Raw genomic sequence first — 14,281 nt, 5'->3', positions numbered from 1 at the left:
CATGTCTAGACATGTGCTCTCTTGATATGGCAAGTACTTATTGATCTGGTCAACTGGCCCTCGAGGTTAGCTACCACACCGTCCATAGTACTTATTTTTAATCTGGTGAGTAGTTGAACTCAATACATTTTATTGGCCATTAATTGATCTAGGCCAGATAGATTTGATATTTATTATTATAAATTATACATGTAAATTATTAGCTATTCATAGGCTGATTCTACCTCTCTTTTACTAAATATTCGTCTTTCTGCGAAGGGCACAACATTTGTAAAGTACTTCAGGGTCAAGGTGGGGACATTCTTCTAGGTACGTTCTTTCCCCCAGGGACAGACACATTAGTGTATGTTCGTGTGTACCTGGAGAAACTGCTTCATTTTCTCATCTTCCTTCAAATAACAGTGGCCAAATGGCTAGCCTCTCAGATCAATAAAATTCAACAAGACATGCTATATGAATATTTTAGGACTCATAATGCTTCTCCCCTTTTCTGATGGATGGAATGAAGACACTCAGAGGAGCTCAGTAACCAAAATTAAGGTCAAAAAGAAGACACACATGTTGAGATATGAAAGAAAGATTCTTTACCCAGTGGAATATTTCTATTTTTCATGGACTTCTTTGCTTCCAGTTTCTTTATTTAAGGGACAGGTAAACTGACCTTCTAAGAAAATTGACACTGGATTTTTAAAAAAACGTTTTTTCTTTTAAAAATTATATCTATTTATTTATTATGATTTATTCATATTACATCCCGATGATTATTCCCTCGCTTGTATCTTCCCATTTCCACCCTCCCTCCCTCTTCCGTCCTATTCCCCTCCACTAGACCTCTGACACGGGGGCATTTCCTTCCCCACCATCTCACCTCACCTATCAGGCCTCATCTGGGGCTTCTTGGTGGTAGTGTATGGGCTCATTCTTCAGAATTCTTGTCAAATCTTTGTAACTGAGCTAGAAGATGCTCTTTTGTGCCTCTATTGCCCTGGAGTGGCTTTTGTAGGAAATCTTTTCCATTTTAGTGTAGTGACCTTTTTGTATAAGATATTGCTTGGAAATAGGATCAATGTCTTACTTAAGTGTCGCCCACTTTTATCCCTGACCTATACCCATGTTATTGTTAGAGCACACAGCTATGCTTAATAAGTATTTCTTATTATCATAATGGAAAGTACCCAGAGCTATTAAAAGTGATAGTAGAATTGTGGAGCTAATTTTGCTCTGAGAAAATTTTGGTTTAAGATAATAGGACAATATATACAATAGGTATTCAGAAAATCGCCTGTGGAGATTTCTGTCACATAAAAACACTCTACCTTTCTCCTCCATGCTACCTGACCCTGTTATTTACACAGAGCAGAAATCAGTCAACTGTGAGGTCATAGGTAAACAATGTGGTCAAAACTCATGCCCAACTCTTTGTGTTTGTTTTTATTTATGTATTCCTTTATTTATATTTGTCTTCTAGTGTATCTAGTGCTATTAGTTAATCAGGTTCTTTGATAAATTTTTGCCACAGATGTATAAACTGAGTTAGAGAGTATAATTATATGGAGAAAATACTCTCTAAAACTACTTTCTGTTTTTCTCTGTATTTTCTACTTCTGAGAGAGGAAGAATCAGTTGGTTCTACAGGTAGAGAATTCAGCCCCTCCTACGGTTGGTTTCATTTTATCACTGATGTATGGCATCTCTTTTGCTTTAAGAAGAAAGTATCATACCGCGATGTGTCCTTTTCTATACTGCAGCTTTCAGTCTGGATGAAAGACTCTATTGCAGTCCCTAAGAATATGTCCTAGAGACATCACCATTTTTGTTTTCTTCGCAGGTCCTCTTAAGCTTCAAGTAAATAAGCAGTGTGTGCCTGGTCCAGTAGCAGAGCAGAAACCAGCTGTGGTCCTGTCAAGTGGATGCCCTGATTGCTTATTCTGACATCCAGAGAAGACTTCATCACAGATCGCTGCAATGTCTGTATCTAATCTATCATGGTGAGTGAATTACATGGTAATTTCAGAAACAGATAAATGCACACAGTAAGTGGGGTTTTCTGACTGTTCTACTACCAGAACCTGGCCATATAACTTTTAGGAAACGGATATTCAGATTGTCCTATATTAGATGATTTTTTTCTTTTTGATTTATTTTTGATAATTTCATATACAGTTACTCTAATTTCATAATTTCCCCGTTCCTTCTCCTTGCCCTCAACTCCCTGTGCTCCCTGCTCCTCACATGCATGGCTACTTATTTTTTAATTATTATTGTTACATATGTATATAGGCACTACCTGCTAAGTTTATTTAGTGGGATTAGATAACCTATTGGGAGCTCATCTTCGAATCTTTTTGTGTCTCAGTAGCTATTGGCCTCTAGCTCTTCATTTATGGGTGGGGCTCTTGTGAGATTTCCATCATCCACATTTAACGCTTTCAGTGCCATGACATCTGGGGACTCTAGAAAGGTGCCGAGCCTCCCACTGAACACCAATAGCATCTAATAACTTTCTTTCCCATACAAGGTGAATGAGAGGTTGGAAGGGTTTATTTTTCCAGTGTGCTTTCCTACAGGAATACACTCCCTGGTTTAGGACTAATAAGCCCAACATGTAGCTTTGCACGTAGAATAGGCATTTGCTCATCAGTATCTCTTTCCTTCAGGATTCATGTCTCAAAAAAAAGTACCTAAATTAAAGTAAATAGAACTCAAAATTCCATTGTGAGCACTCATTTCTCAGTAGCTCTGTTGAAGCTCATCTTAGGCTTTCCGTTCACGTTTAATCGTTCCTGAAACTTTGAAAATGAGAAGTAAAAAGATAATCTCATGGTAAACAGCAGCATCTCTATGCCAGTGAGGAGCAAGAACATCCTGGGGTGAGTCTGAAAAGATTCACTGAGCTCCAGAATTCTTTTTAATGTGTAGAAAAAATGATGCCTACATGAACTGACAGTGTTACTACAAGAGAGTAGGAGAAGTCTGTTGACTCTACATTTCTTTAAGGGCTCATTTCACTTTCTTCTGTAGACAGAAATAGCATTAGAGTTAGGAGTCACTTGCTGATTTGCCGGAGCTTTGTGAGTTCATTTTTAGATAAGTAAGCAACTTATTTAGGGCAAAGGGTATAATTATTTGTTTAAATTTAGAGGAGTGTTTCTGAAGGACCTAATTCTTAATGGCTTCCATAGAATGTGTCCTTGGGTTTCTAGGCTTGAGTGTTCAGTGCCTCCTTTGGATAAATAAATAAATAAATAAAATGAAAAGATCTAAAGTATATTCTGTATAACACTAATGAAATATTTAAATGTAAATTATCACTATAGGATGTAATTTACTTTTATATTTTATTAAAATAAAATTATCATTACTTTTAAAATGAAACTTTTAATTTCTCTAAATCTTGAGAATCTTTTCAAATCTGAAAATACGCACTCTGAACCATTTTATTGAAAAATGTAATTTTCCCTGGCTAGCATATAGGAAATCAATCTTCAAAGACCAAACAGATGCTCAAGAGAGGAAAGTACTTGCCACTCAAACATGACACATGAGAACCTCAATCCAAAACCTCCGCAGCCACGTGCAGAACACTGAGCCTAGATGTGCATTCCTGTAGCCCCATCCCTGTGCCTAAGACATGCAAACTGGAAGCTGTGTGGGGCGTGTGACCACCTCCTTTCCCTGAATTGATATTCTCCAAAACTAAGGTTCAGGGCAAATGAGGACCAACTTCTCCTCACCGCCACATAAGAACACAAGATTCAAAGAAATAACTGAAAAACAAATAACACATCAGAGAATTAAGGTGATCAAGGGGAGAAAGAAAAGGAAACAGAGGAGGAATGGGGGAAGAATATGAGGATTTGGAGAGGGAAAGGGCAAGGGGGTGCGGGGAATAGGATGAAAAAGCGATTAAAGCAGACGTGACAGTCAAATCTCAAGGCAGGGTGGATGTGACCCAGCGCAGGGCTGACACGGGAGCCTCACTCCGCCCTGCTGTGATGGGATGATTTGATTTAGGGTCACTTGGAACACAGTGAGCTTCACCAATAGCCACAATGCATCATTGCAGCTTAATTGTCTGTCAAGGCTCCCACAAGTTGGTAGGTGTTCTGCAAATAGATGCTGTGCAAATGAGTGAAAAATGCAAAACAGGCAAGTTAATGAAAGTACATACCCTCATTCGAAAAGAAAATTTAAATTCAGAGGGCAATGGTAGACTCCAAAATGTCTGAAATAAGGAAAAATGTTCACCTTTGGAGGCTCAAAGGTGCTGGAAATGGGGCCACGGCGTGATCATTTGACACTGTCTGCATTAGAGTCCCCTGCAGGGAAAGCCTCGTCTGCTTCATCAATATCTCCACTGTACAGCCATGCCATCCTCCCTCTTAGCATTCGAACTGCTTCTTTCTGGTCAGGAAGATTAGGAAATGAGTCGGAGGTACTCAAGTCAAGCCACGACTCAGGTTTCTTATTCTTAAAAGAATTGACTCAGGTTTTCCATATTAATCCTTGTAACTTTTCGTATCCCCTAACAATTGCAGTCTGTATTTTGAGGTAACATTGTCCTGTAAATATCTACTCAGGGATGGCTTGCAGCCTACCAATTTTCCGCGGAAACTCCATAACGTTTTATGAATTTAATGGAATTAGTGTTGTTCCATGACCCGGCTCTGTTTTGGAGTCCAGGAAGAAAGATGTGCATGGACTGCCTCACGCTGGAAATAAATGGAATTGTCGTGTTTTTAATTGGCATGTAACATTTGAGTTCATGGATACCCGGGTTGTTTTGACGAGCGTGTTCCCTACTGTGGGAAGAACACTGCAGGGGCAGCTAAGTCTGCAGTGTGCTGGTGATAGCAATTGTAGCAAGTGGGGACTCGTTTTCCCAAGATTGGAAGCCACAAGGAGAGCATTCCTCTAACGGGATGTATTCCCAGAGCAACCTCTGCCCAGAAGTGTGAATAGCAACCCTGTTGTGTTTTATGGTTTGCCTAAGTCGTTCTCCTGAAAGACTCTCTTCTGCTTGTTCTTCTTGTTAATTTTCACACTGGGTTTACGGTGAAAACTCATGTCAGGGCTTGTGAGATGGCACAAGGGTTAAAGGTACCGGCTGCTGCTACGGAGTCTGATGACCTGAGTTTGGTCCCCAGAATGTATATGGTAGAAGGAGCACTACTGCAACTTGTTCTGTCACCTCCACATGTACGCTGTAGGATGTGTACATACATACAAAAATAAAGAGATATTTTAAAAGCTCATGTCATTCTGTGTGTGTGTTTTTGCCCACCTACCATAATATTGTATTGTTATTTTATCCAACTTTAATGACCATGTGCCGATTTTCAAAGTAAACACTCAACATAATGCATGTTTACATGTGGAGCATCAACCCCGGGTCCCACACTAACATAGAAATTAAGAAAATACAAGTTAAGATACTTGCATTCATTTCTACAAGTATCCAATCAATAACCTTAGCTTTTATATGGCTAGTATTCGAGAATTTCTTATTCATAAAGATTTAAAAAATCTTTAGTAGTTATATGCATGTATGACACTTATTTTGCACACACACACACACACACACACACGTGCACATGTGTGCACATGCACCTACCTCTAAAAACTGTAGGCATTATATTTCCGGATTTCTAGGAAGCTCTGGTCTCATTCAGAGAGGGGAGCAATGGGAATTGATTATAAGAGTTCTATAGAGATAAAAATAGATGTTTTGTGAGCCTGTCTGTTTAGCTAGTAATTATGAGATGGAGTCGATGCCTGAGGTGATGCTGATCAGGATGAAATGGAGAGGATGTTCAGAATCAATTGCAGACATCCTTGAGCAGATGGCAACTTCCAGTCTATGGTCTGTGGAAAGGAAATGCCTTTGGTAGCAGACATAACTAACAGGAGACACAAGAAGCCCTAACAAGTGAAAACAAGAGTCATATCTGGACCACAAAAAAAGGATATGGGTGAGGCAGAAATGTGCTTCCTGAAACTAAACAGCCTTCCTTCCTAATTCTCATAATTTCCCCCACTGTCTATATTTTTATAACATTGGATATTTATATCCATATAAGAGTTAAAGTTGGTGATTTTTGTATTATGCAAGTTTAGTGAACATTATCAGAGTGACTTTTTCCATTGCCTTTACTCTGCACCAGGCACTGATGGAGAATTTCCAGATACTAACTCAATTATTGTCACCTTCTTGGGGGTGTAAAATGTTATTTGCTTTTTTGTGAATGTGAAGAGTGAGGCTCAGGATGCTAAGGAACTTGCCCCACATGGTAAAACCACTGAGTAATGGATTAAACACATACAAGTTGCCTTGTTCCAGTTGGGAGCCACTTGGAAGCTATTCCCCCAAAACTATAAGCCCCTGCTTTGCTTGTGTACCCCACCTAAGTAAATTCTGTAGTTTCATTTCCAATCAGAATGTTTCTCTTAATTGTCTTCAGTCTACACACTGGAACTCATCTTTCAAAGAACACTATCAGTAGTAGCATAATGTTGGGCATGAGCGGACTAACATCTGGGGGTAAGCAATGAGATGGGTAATATTGGAAACTCAGTGAAATTTGCTAAAATCATGTAAAGTGAGCTCCTTAAATTACTAGATATGTAGAAAGTGAGATATTGTTATTATTAATTTTTTAAAAGAGAGGTTCTCAGATAACCCAGGCCATTTTAAAATTCTCTATGCAGCTGAGGATGCCCTTGAACCCCCGATCTTCCTGCCTCTACTTTGTGTGTGGCTGTGGTTATAGACATGCACATTGCCCTGGCACACTGAATGATTTTGCATAGTTACTAAAAGGTTTTCCTCATACGAAAGCAAACAAAAGAACAGAACATAAATGTAGAGGAGCTTGCTGTGATTCAATTCGAATGGCTGTTCAGCCTGTGCCGCTTGGAGACCCTCCACAGACTCTGTTACATTTGCACCTTAACACCTTAAGTCTTTCTGTTTTCGAGTTACTGTAGCTATGTTGATTAGTATTGGTAGGGAGATCTCAACATGAACTGATTTTGGCAAATTATGAGTTTTTGCAAAATAATAGCCCCCAGGCTATTTTGTGCAATGATTCCCATATACAATTCAGGATTTGTTTTTTAAAAAAATCTTATTTTGCAATCAGGAGACTTAGGCAGGAATATGCCAAGTTTGAGGCATATCTGGCCTATATTATCAGACCTCGAATAATTAATATTTGCTTGGCTTCTGGCAGCCAGATAGGGATGAAGAAATCACTGGGCTGAAATTAAGAAGCCAAATAGCCAGGTCCACTGAGCATCCTTTGTGCACAGTGGCCTCTGCTAAGTACCCTGGTGGTGTGCTGATGGGGCAAAGAGAGCTGGAGCAGTAGGCAAAGGATGGAAACTCAACCACCCCGCTGTGGTCTGATGGAATCTCCAAACAGGTACATCTGGAGTGTTTTTGGAAAACAAAATATGTGCTTGTTTTTCCCACTTGAGGTGAAAGGCCTCACTGTTCAGAAACACTAACTCGGTCTTTGCCTTTTCCCTAACTATAAAGAATCATGGTAATTACTGTAACGGAATACCATGCCACACTTATGAGGCGGACATGATAAATGACTCAAGTGACAGAAAAGTAGGCTTAAAATGCTGAGATATATTATTTTCTACATATATTCACTTTTTCTTGCAAAATCCTCCTACCATAGGTGATAATTTGACACCTCCTGTTTTCATGGAAGATTTATGCCTCTTGCTTTATTTGGTGGGTATGAAGGGACAGCGTCAGAGAAATGCACTCACAGACTGTGACAGTAGTGCCATTTATTCCACCCAGCTGGGCCAAGACTTCAGTAGTCTTCTGGTTTTCATCTTTAATAAGGTTTTACTGCTGTAAATGATTCTGCTGCAGTCAAGGAGAAGTATTCAAATATCCGTACCCTAGGAGGCGGGGAGCCACTCAGTGCGCTTTGCCTGTGTGAACTAATGCCTCCTCCTGACTTAGATCCCGTGAACACTAGTTGGCTTAGACAATTTTATCAAAAGCAAATAAAATTTTTGTTCTGCATATCTAGAGATATAGCAAGGCTTGGAATATTGAAGTAATTAATATATTGACTATATTTATAAGAAATTAACTATATTGCCCAAGTAGGCATATATTCCAAAATGCTATTATGCATGTTGACAAATTTGATTTTACTCTGATAAGACCTGAAAGCTACTTTAAATTAATCTGCATATGTAATTAGTTAATTTATGTAATTAATACATGTGTAACGTGAATTATATATCTGTAATGTAAATATTACACGTAACATATATTTCACATTCTATGTTGTGTTTATATCAGCATTCTGTATTTATGCAGTTAACTTTCAGCCTCACAGAGGCAGGACAATCACTTACAGTGGCAAGGGGGTTGATGGTTGAGACATCTGTCAGGAGAGAAGGTTTAGAACAAAAGGTGGAAAATGCAGTTAAGGTGGAAATTCAGGAATGATTTTTCATGCCAGCTTTATGGTGAAGAATGAAAGCAGAATTGCCTACAATCTGTTGTCAAAGACCACGAGGAGAAAGCTCGTGCATAAACATAGAGCCATTATTTCCCATCCAAAAGAACGAGCATTCTTTGTTGTTGGAAAAAAACTTCCTTGGTGAGATAACAGGAGTATTTCCCAGCGAGCCAAGTGTATGCTGGGTGACTGAGACCCAGGAAGGAGGGAGCATGCCTTTAAACTAAACTCAGACCCTCGTGCAAAGAGTGATGGCAGGGACATGACTGTAAGCATTGGCGATATAGCAGAACACAAGAAGGGTACACTGTGTTTAGGGGAAACTAAACCAGCAGAAACCATCCTACAAGAAGAAAGAGGAAACAACAAAATAGGCAAAACAAGAGCTCAAGGAAAAGAAACACCCCCCCTTCTCCACGATTGTGTAATACTTTAAGGTCTCCTGATTGGACTAAAGTCAGGATTATTAATTCCATAAAATTTCAGTGTGCCTTTCTATTCATAATATGCCTTTTCAAGTTGAAATCTCTTCATGATTAAAACGATTAATACCAATTTGGTTTGCAGTTGACTTTTCATGTGAATACACTATATTTTTAGAAACCTTCATGGTTTGCACATCAATGATGCACTTTAGAAATAGCTTTTGAAACTTCAACAGTTATAGGAAGCCTCTGGAAAATTTTTTCCTATCTACCACAAATGGTTTTGCTTTTTTCAGGAGCAGGCTGTTATAACGTAAGACCATTCCAAATGTTTTTAGACCCCTTTGCACCAGGCTGTTTTCCTCTGAGCTTTTGGCCAAATTGTGACCCAGCCAATTCGACCGTCCCTGGAGGTGAGCTGGGTGTGGCTACCAGTTCTTGGAATTCTAACCTCCTAAAGTATAAATACATCTTTTTTGACAAACAACCCAGATTGGGTATTTTGTTATAACAATACAACATATAGTTACCAAGCAAAAGGTCTTTAAGAGCTACTCGGGATTGTTGAATTATCCTCTTACTAATTTCCAGATGTCTTGCCTATGTGTATTTTCAGTCATTGACTAGGTATGCTTACTTGAATGTTTTCTTATCCTACACCGAATGCAGCCAAAATAAAATTAAGCATCGGGTGTCTCTAATTCTGACAAAATCATGCTATTTTGAGCCAGGGGTTCTCTTTGGAGTCATTCCCTATACTTTGTGATCCTTTATTTGTACTGTGCTTGTTGGTATTAAGCCAAATCCTGGAAGAGACAGTAGTGATAGAAATGGCACACATGAGTTCTACTCTTCAGTATTTTAAAGATACTTTAATAGAGAAACTTAAATCTATTGCTTCTTCTCAGAATAGTCCCCAGATTTTATTCTTATCACCCTAATCTAGAATCTTGGTGCCGGTTAGACCTGATATGAATGTCCTCTAATTACATTTTTTTGCTCCTAAATTACATTTCTTACGAAGTTAATTTGCTAATAATATTTTTTATTTTACTCTATGCCATTCTTTCCCATTGTTTCTAGGTTATCTTCCAAACTAGATTCAGAGCTGTTTATAATCTGGACCCCATATGAATTTTTCCTAAATAAATTTCTACCCTAATATAATTTTTTTAAAAAATCAAATAATAAATGAAAAATAATATTTCGTGACCCTGTGGAACTAATTTAGGGACTATTACCATTCTATGTAAGTGCACTTCCACTGACGTACACTCCCCAGAAAAGGGAGTTATTACTTTATTACTACTAGTAATGCCAGCTAGACACGACACATCCCAAGGAAGAGAATTGTTTACAAGTCATGGTATTCTGAGACGGTTTTGCTTTCTTGGGCTAATGAGTCTGAGGCTACAGGTTCAATCCCACAGGCACTAATTAGATTTGCTCTCTTTTACAGTGAGGGCCTAGTCCTGTGGGCTTGACTGGCCTTCCTTCACAGACACGCAGTTGGTCACTGTCACTGTGAGCAGATTAATCATCACTGGTCCACAAATAATATGGAGGAAAAAACACAGGCATGCGAGCCTAGTACTCTCCAGTGGTTGGTGATGGGTCCCAAGGATCACGGTCCCTTTGAGTATAGTCTAGGTTAAAGAATACAACAATACGTGTTGAAATATGCTTTTCCTTTATTTTGTATCTATTATACTTTATTCTCTTGTAAAAAAAAACAATGTTTAGTGACTGATAATATCAATATTTCCTAGGCTCTGGAAGCTTTAACGTAAAGCTAGACAGACCATTTGAGCACTGGAGGCAAAATGTTGCCTTTGGGGCTTGAGCAATGAAAAATGTAATTTAAAAAGTAATAAATGATTTATGATATAGTTTGAATCATTCAAATAGCTATGTAGTCTAAGGTATGTTCTTTTCAGCATGATCAAAGAAATTTGACAGTCAAGTTTTCAGTGTGTGAAGTTATCATGTCTCATCCTGGAAAATACATTTCTGTCTGTCTTTTTTTATCATTCCATGTTTGTTGTTGTGTTTTTATTTTTATTGCAAAGACATTTTACTTGATTTTTTTTATCAATGCCAGCTTAATCAACCCAAAAAATGAAACTAGTACTTTCCAACAATATTGAATACTCACTAAAAACATTCACTCTATCCATTAATTTATTATTTGTCTTATGATCCACTTTTAAGTTGCCAAGAGTCCTGAGGATAATTTATTTTATGAAAGAATAGGAATGTAAAAATAATTCTTCTACAATTTAAGGCTTGGATTAATACAGTAATGGTATTTAAACTGAATCTATATTATTTTAATATAAGTATTAGTTCTTAAAACTGCTACTTATTTATTTCAACAAGTTTTTCTAAATGGCTTCGGTGTATAATTTCTAACACTGAGATTAGAATGGCGAATGAAACAGACATCCCTAAGGTCACGAGGCTTACATCCAGGGCTGAGGATGAATAGGAAAGCACAGCTGGGCACTATCAGGACAGACAGGGATCCATATTCCAAACATAGTCAAGCAGACTGACAGGACAGTGTGCCGTCAGCCCTGGAGGATGGGCATTGTAAGGAAAGGCCTTTTGAGGAGATAACATTGAAGCACGAGGCTATGAAGCTTCACATCTTTAGAGGAGAGCCACTCCACTCACAGACTCTATTGCAGCTGTCCAAGCAGCATATTTGGCTTATTATTAAATGTTCCCTTCATAGACTCTATGGCTACTTTCAGGATAAACAGAAAACTTCATTACATGATGAGCTGGAAAGGCCCCTATGATGACAGGTCCAATGTGTGTCAGAGGGGCCATGCTTGAGTAAGGAGGAGGCAGGTAGCTGGCAGCCAGAAAAGAGAGGAGTACTTGGAAGTGAGCTCAGCAAGGTGGCATGGTGTCAAGCATGTGCGGAGACCAGGTGACTGGATAGTATTCTCAATGTGAGTAGACACTGCTGTCTGTTATTCACTAACCTGATGAAACGTTACACAGAATTCCAGTCCAGGCAAAGCCAGTAATGCTGACAGCCTAGCACAGAAAGCAGCAACTGACATGAAGTGCCTTACAAATATAAAGGACTTGTCTGAAACCTGAAGTTTATGAAGATAATAATATTGTGCTCTTAACATAAACACTCAGGAAATATGCTTAATGAGATATAACAATGGGAGAAAATAACGAAAAAATAAAAATTTATTGTTCAGGATATAGCTTGTTTTTCATTATTGTCAATTAAAAAACACTTAACAATACATCTATACCAATCTGAATAACTAGAGGCATAGCATAAAGGATATCTCAGCTATTAAAACATATTATCTTGTGCCAAAGATTTGTAAGTAGACCAGTAAATATAAATTATGGAAATGGGGACTGTTTTTGCTGTTCAACTTGCATTTGAATCTTATTATTATCATCCCTTTTTCCCAAGGAACTCTAAAGTTAATTTCAGTATATACGCAGGAATGTTGACGTAATGTACTGTGTTTGCACACTCATTGTTTAATATGGCCATGGTTTTATTGAAGATATATAATACAGTATGCAGCCAGGGGCTATCATGCTGTAAAAAGGATGACGGCACAGAATCACTAGGTGCCAGTGCTTAAGGGGAAAAAATCATCTTTTTTTCTAAGGTTATAAGCATTCTATGCTCTTTGTGCTAAATATGGATTAGTTATGGTACGTAAAGGTGGGATTTGGGATTTATTAGTGTCCTTACTTAGCAAGCATTGGAAACACTCTTGACCTCTACCTCTTCCCTTCTTGGTGCTCTCCATGTGGGGGGCGGGTGTCTTTCACTTAGAACATAAAATAAATAAGTATGGGATTTCTGTCGTACTGGGAATTGGTGTAAATTGGCTCCGCTCCAAAGTTATGATGTCAGTGTTCTATGATTCTGATTACAGAAGAAATGCCTCATGGGTGCCTACAATGGTTTTTTTTCCCAGGGCTTTGTTAGACTCAATGTTTTGAGAAAAACTTCAACACAATTTAGTTCGGTAAAATGATTGTGTAAGTCCAGATACACACGGCCTTCATGACTCCTCTTTTATTTGTCATGTCTCTGCTATTCCTATATAAGGAACTGCTACTTGGACCATTTTTTTTGAACCTTTTCATTTGATGTCAGTGAGCATCTCCAAACAGCCACAACTGCTTCTTTCCTGGTCCTGCTTTGTAGTCACAATTAACACTTGTGACTTGTTTGTTTGTCTGTTTGTTTTGTTTGCTTATTTTAAACTTTAAATAATTCTTTTTTCCTTTACTGGAGAACATTGGTGTTCTTCTAAAGCAGTATACAAAGACTCTGTTGTTAGAATCAAAATTAATTCTTAGCACCATATCGCTCAATCTGCCAATGCTAGTTCTATGTATTAAGGACTATCATTTTTCAGAAGTAGGTGTGAAGCACTGGATGTGTATTAGTTTTCCAGAGTTTGGGAAGTTAAATGCTGACATTGATCCTTAGGCTGCATACATTTTGCTCGATGAGTTGAAACTATTATAAATACAAGCATCTTTCCTTTGTAATAGGACTTTTGGATAAAGTGGAAGACTTAGCTATCCCAGTGCTCATGGTAGCTCACAAGTTGCTCAGAGCAACCTGAGCAGCAGCTACAAGTGATGGAATAATCTCCACTGGGCCCCGAGTCACACAGGCCAGGTACATCAGGCCTCCCTGTCTCACTGGGAGCTGAAAGCTACAATCCTGTCATGTCTTTTGATGGGCATATTTAATGGAGGATGGGTACCACTCTTCCAGATGAGTTTTCAACCTTATGCAGTCTCCTTTGGTAAAGTCTTGCTGTAATCAAAAATCAGCTCTGCAGCACCGATTTTAAAAATTAGATTAGGTTAACTGCCCTTTGGTTTTAGATCCTGATACAAAGTACTTTCATGAATATGACAAAAGAAATTCAAATTAAGTGATCTCCTGAGTGCATTTTCATTTAGACATTTTTCCCTGAGGTTTTTATAGTATCCTAAAATTACATCCAGAAGAAGAATTTGTATAGAAACTGGCTCATAAAAACTGTGATGACCTTTTCCAACCCATAATATTCCTTTTAATATTTTGTTCAAAACTAGTTATATACTAAGAATGATTGTAATGACGTTACTCTGTAAAGTTTAAAAGTCTACAACTAATCCGTTTGCTTTGTAAAAGAATCAGTTATGTTTACTCCTTATCGGTGCTCATGTAATGAATAATAAAAAGTAATTTTTCTGAAGGAAGGGTTTTCTTAACACCCTCTATACTTTCCCCAATCCAGTCTTTAACCATTAGAAGACTAAAGCAGGCACTTGAAATGCTTACTGTACTTGGCAAATTAT

At 38.2% G+C, this 14,281-nt stretch overlaps 1 protein-coding gene across 1 annotated transcript in view; it reads left to right on the top strand.

The window, feature by feature from the left end:
• Positions 1 to 1,852: 1,852 nt before the first annotated feature.
• OXR1 (oxidation resistance 1) overlaps positions 1,853 to 14,281 on the top strand; it is a 325,549-nt gene continuing 313,120 nt past the window's right edge. The window contains exon 1 of the mRNA XM_084747931.1: positions 1,853 to 1,988. Within this exon, the coding sequence (XP_084604057.1) occupies positions 1,966 to 1,988 (23 nt within the window). The 5' untranslated portion in view covers positions 1,853 to 1,965. The remainder of the gene's footprint in view (positions 1,989 to 14,281) is intronic.

This window comes from Acomys minous, assembly GCF_964271855.1.
Source record: "Acomys minous genome assembly, chromosome: 12".
NCBI classification, from domain to species: domain Eukaryota; kingdom Metazoa; phylum Chordata; class Mammalia; order Rodentia; family Muridae; genus Acomys; species Acomys minous.
Note: the sequence above shows the minus strand (reverse complement) of the source record. Positions and strands in the feature narration are given on the sequence as shown.